The 5,244-nt window shown below is 29.6% G+C and overlaps 1 protein-coding gene across 1 annotated transcript in view; it reads right to left on the reverse strand.

Annotated features, from left to right (window-relative positions):
* Positions 1-322: 322 nt before the first annotated feature.
* LOC106679164 (uncharacterized) overlaps positions 323-5,244 on the reverse strand; it is a 28,063-nt gene continuing 23,141 nt past the window's right edge. The window contains exons 6-7 of the mRNA XM_067045901.1: positions 4,522-4,797; positions 323-2,515 (exon numbers count right to left, since the gene is read on the reverse strand). Coding sequence (XP_066902002.1) covers positions 2,102-2,515; positions 4,522-4,797 — 690 coding nt within the window. The 3' untranslated portion in view covers positions 323-2,101. The remainder of the gene's footprint in view (positions 2,516-4,521; positions 4,798-5,244) is intronic.

The following is a 5,244-nucleotide window of genomic DNA, read 5'->3' on the forward strand; positions in this document are numbered from 1 at the left end:
TCAAAAACAAAATGGCGTTCGGGCACACTCAACCCCTGCCAATTCCATAAGTCACGTGATCAATATGGCGGAGACGAAAAGAAAAAGGCCGCGAGACCCTCAAAATGCTATAATTAATATAGTAGAGAAGATGGCTGATTGACCGTAAAAATAACTCAAATAGTCGTTACAGGTATCATGGTCAGGTAAAAATATGTGAAAACATAAAAATCCTATCCCTAGTAATGAGTATTCTTAAAACAGAAATAAAAAATATATAATGCAATTTCTATAAGGTAAAGTAGTGGATTAAATAAAATACAGTTTAAAATACAAATATATTAAAAATGGTAACTTTATATCAAAATATACATTCACAAATAAACATAAAAAATAAATGTATATGAATATATAATTTCAACTTACTTAAATAAAATACAGCTGAAATATTAAAAATGGTAACTGTGTATTAAAATATACATACACAAATAAATGTATATGAATATATGCACTTCAACTTACTTAAATAAAATACAGCTGATATATTTTAGTCAGCCACTAAATATTAAAATATCTATACACAAATAAACATAAAAAAAAAAGTATATTAATATATCTGTACCTCGGAGGGATACAACACTATGTCCATTTTTTTCCATATTGACTTTATTACAGAGTTAAAATCAGCTTTTCTCATATTTCTTAGAGGAATAGAGCACTATGTCCAAAACCAGTTAGAACCGGATATAGCATGTTTTAAAACAACACCAAGTCCACTTTCATTTAGAGGGATAGAACACCATTGGTGTTTTATCCTTCTGAAGCATGTGAATTACTACTGGACATAGTGTTGTATCCCTCCGAGGTACAGATATACACTTCAACTTAGATATAAAATATAGATATGATATACACATATGAATATGAAATATGTGTGTACAAATGAACAAGATGACAACAAAAATGGCTATATTATATAAAATATATTGTGAAAGTATGTTTATATTTTGTACCAATGTTAAGTTTTTTCTTTTTCTGATCTACAATATATATTCTACAATATATATTCGGCACATTTTATCTTCAAAATGAAAGTTATATTACTGCCACCATTATATATATGTATGTATGGCCCAGGCAACACCTATAGCTAGTGAGTCAAATGTATGTTTTTAAATCAATTATATTCTTGATCTAATTTGAAAATAAATCACAAAGCTTACCAGCCCTACTAGAGCCAGAATGGAAACGTTATTTGTTCCATGAATGCACCACAAAACAAAATTCAACAATTTCTGTTTCAAAAATATTGACTCATTCTGGGTCAGTTTGCTGGGCCATCCTGATATAAAATATAATTTAAGTTTGATTCCTAAGTAATAGAAAAAAATATTATATAACAAATTAAATTTATTACAAAACTGGTACTAACAAAAAAATACTAACCTTACAGTAAAATTTAACATTTATAAAATTTTAATCAGCTCGAAATATCACAAAGTTCACTAGCTCTTATTCAAATATTTAAGAAAAAGATAAGCCAATAACATTAAATATAATATAAGATTTAATGGGATATTTGTAAACTTAGTTATATTCACATAAAAAATATAAAGGAATATAACATAAACATAAAAAATATAAAGGAATAACAATGACAAATGAATATATGTAATGTAGAAATGAAGTAAGCAATAAGCACATTAACAATTAAATATAAATGTAACATTTTCCTAGGCTTTTTAGTTTTTTTAGAATGTTTTAACAATTAAAAAAACGTACTAATAAATTTTTTATATGGTGTTTTAACAATTATCAAAACATAATAAATTATTTGAAAAAATTTGGAGTTTTTTCTTTTTCTGTGTTAATCAATAGCTAATGTATTGTCATAAATAAAATTCAGAGATTTTTATCAAGATAGTTTCTTGCTCTTGCATGCTTAGTTTGATTTTACAACATTGGAGGAAGCTTCTCCATATTCCTGAAGCCACTCTTTAAAAGATTCATTCTTAGTCAATTTTTAATACTTAAGCTCAAGAAATTTTATACAGTAAGGATTTTGTAGATTCTCTCCACTTTTATCTTATGCATATATGCGATTAAACTGTGACTGGTCGAATTATGATTGCTGATTATTATCATTTTCTTTACTTCCAAGGGCCTGGCTTTCGTTTATTGCTTGTTTTTGATCATTATAATCAGATGTTCTGGTTCTGTAAGGCTTAAATTTCCTTCTCAGTCTGAAAGAACTACCTCTTCCTCTACCACCTTTATCTGTTCCCCCTCCATAACCTTTTCTTGAAATGTTTTCATTTTTACTGCCATACATATCAAGATAATCTTGTACTTTATTAGGAACCACAGGGAACGCCAATAGTGTAGGATTGATTTCAGAAATTTTCTCTAAAGCATTTTTAAGAAGGTTCAATTGATTACTATCATGATGAGTTTGATTATCAATAGAATACCGTACTTCATTGGATATTAATTGGTATAAATCCAATTTCATCTTTATATATTTCACCCAATGGCCCTAGAAAAAAAAATTAAAATTATAAATTATATTATAAAACATAATTATAATAAAGGCTTAGCTTAGTGAATACAAAGATTCGATGCTGATACCACCAGAGTCAAGCAACTATGAAACTAATAGCTAAAGTTGCCATGGATACGACCCTTATCCATGAATGAACCATTGATAAATAAATATCGTATCCATGGCAATGGTAGTTATTAGTTTCATAGTTTCCCAACTCTGCCACCAATTATCACCATATTTCACATCAGCCCTCAACAGTTTAGGATTAAACCTGGATATTTCAAAAACCCTCATAGATGATGATAAAACAGTGAAATTGGTGTTTCAGTTTTTAAAATCAAAAGGTTTACAAACACAAATATAACATCGGACAGACAAAACTAAAAATAAAAAAATCTACAGCCTCAAAAAGACACAAGAAGGATACAGGCTAAGACCCAACAAAGAAATCTACAAAGACACAAAGTATCTAGAAACAGAAATTTGGATCAGGAGACGACATATGGTAAGAATGGCCTCGGAAAGACTAAACAAGGAAATATTAAAAAAAAATCCGAGGATACAAAAGCACAGGAGGAACCATCAGGAAGAAACGGAAAGACTAGGAATAACAGACAAGGACACTGTCTGGACAGAGAAAGATATAGGAAAAGACTGAAGGAAATCAAGGTTCATGAAAAAGAGGGTCGCATGAACAGAAGAAAGAAAACTAAGGCATGTTGAGATAATGAAGGAAAAGAAAAAGAAAAACGAGAGAGAAGGCAAAAGTAATGATATTCCTGTGGCCTCTAAGACTGTTCCATGAGAAAAAAAAAAATTAAATTAAACGAATGTAAGAAAAATTAAATAAGGTATAAATGGCATTAATTACCAATGATGTTTAACGCTGCTGAACAAAAACAAACAAACCACCAATTATCGGCCTCATCATTGTCAGTAATTGGGAACTAAACCCTAATTTACTAGATCAGTTTTGAGATAATCCTCCCACCTACGTTTCGGTCTATCCCTCAGACATTTACCCATTGGTTCAGTGTTTATTAGCATTTTGAGGATCAGGTCTTTAATGAGCCTTATAACCTTACAAGCCCATCTTGTTCGCCACAATGCTATAACCTGAATTGTATTTAGCGCACGCAGTTCCCTCAATTCAGCGTTGTGTAGCCTTATTAACTCATCCTTTTACAGTCTGAAGATTTTACATAAGGCTTTATTTTAGAGGCCACGTTTCACATCCGTAAGTAATGTCATGTACAATCCAAAGACAGTAGACAGGATAATGATTTTGTAACTTCTAACTTCTAAGTTTCTGGACAGCTTAGCGATCAGGAAAAGCTATTCAGAACCTCTAATAAGAAGAAAAAAATGCAACTTGAGCCGATAAAATCATAAAACTTGCATAATAAAGAGTTATTTTCATTTTTAAAGTTAAGTGATAGATTTTTTCATAGTGTAACATTGATTTATTTTTCATCCGTTTCCAATGTTCTACTAATTTTGCAGTTTTTAATGAAATCATAATATATTCAACCTGAAGATAACAGAAGAATACCAACTAGTGCATTGGCCGCTGTTAATGAAATCTTTTAAATCCTTTACCAACGACATCGGCCTCGTGAGATCAGTGTCTTGAAAAGTAAGGTCAGTAATAACCGATACTCCGCTAACAAGTTAAAAATTACCTATTGATAGACAAAAAGTTTAAAGAATGTTTTTTTCTATATTATCATACACCTATCCTGAACTTGCTTTTCCTCATGAAACATGAGTTCCATACACCAATAAAAATTTTAAATACAATAACATTTAACATAGCCATATGTAATATATTGTACAATATTTTGTATGAAGAAATTCAAAATTAAATAAATAAATAAAACATTTAAGTAACAATCTTATCAAAGAATAAGAAGGACGAAAAAAAGTTCTAGTACAAGCTAAACCGCAATATATCAAAAAGAAAATGATGAATGTAAAGTAATTTAGTTTTTACTTACAGTTAGAGCATGGAAATTTTTGTCAAGATCTATAGCATTCATAAAATAATTAACAGCTGCACATAAATCCCTCCTTATGAAGAGATAAAACGCTATAGCATGAACGAATATCAACTTTCGATAATGATTTTCAGTAAACTGTTCCAACATTTTAGCATAAAAGTCTTCTGCATCAGGATTTAAGCCGAGTTTTATTTTTATATCAAAAGCTTCCAAATGTGCTTTAAATACATTTCCGGAGGCAGCAATCTCAAAGTGCCCCAGTGCCTTATCGTACTGAAAACATATACAAGTATTAATAAATTAATTGAGATATTAAATACAATCATTTATTTAAAAAAGGAATTCTACTAAGGCTAAATGTTACAAGTGTGTTTTTAAAACAAAAGAAGGCAGAACAACCTCTTCGATTCTTCCACCTTTTCTTAAGGGAAAAATATACAAAGTAAGCATTTTTTATGTTATGACGAATAGGATGGCGGTAAATGAGGTTAAAAAGTTTGATTTAGTGACAGTGCGGAAAAAACCTTTTCCAACAAATTTTTCATTTTTCAAAATCCAATGAGTGGTTTTTTAATCAGAAACAGAAATTTTTGACATCAAAGTACAGCTACTGATTTTTTTTATTTATTTATTGATATTTACAACTGTATAAAAAAAATACAACCAGTAAATTTGATCATAATGACATAATGATATGATACAGGATGTAGAGAAACTACC

Source organism: Halyomorpha halys, unplaced genomic scaffold (assembly GCF_000696795.3).
Source record: "Halyomorpha halys isolate HHAL.00 unplaced genomic scaffold, Hhal_1.1 Scaffold180.1, whole genome shotgun sequence".
Lineage (NCBI taxonomy): Eukaryota > Metazoa > Arthropoda > Insecta > Hemiptera > Pentatomidae > Halyomorpha > Halyomorpha halys.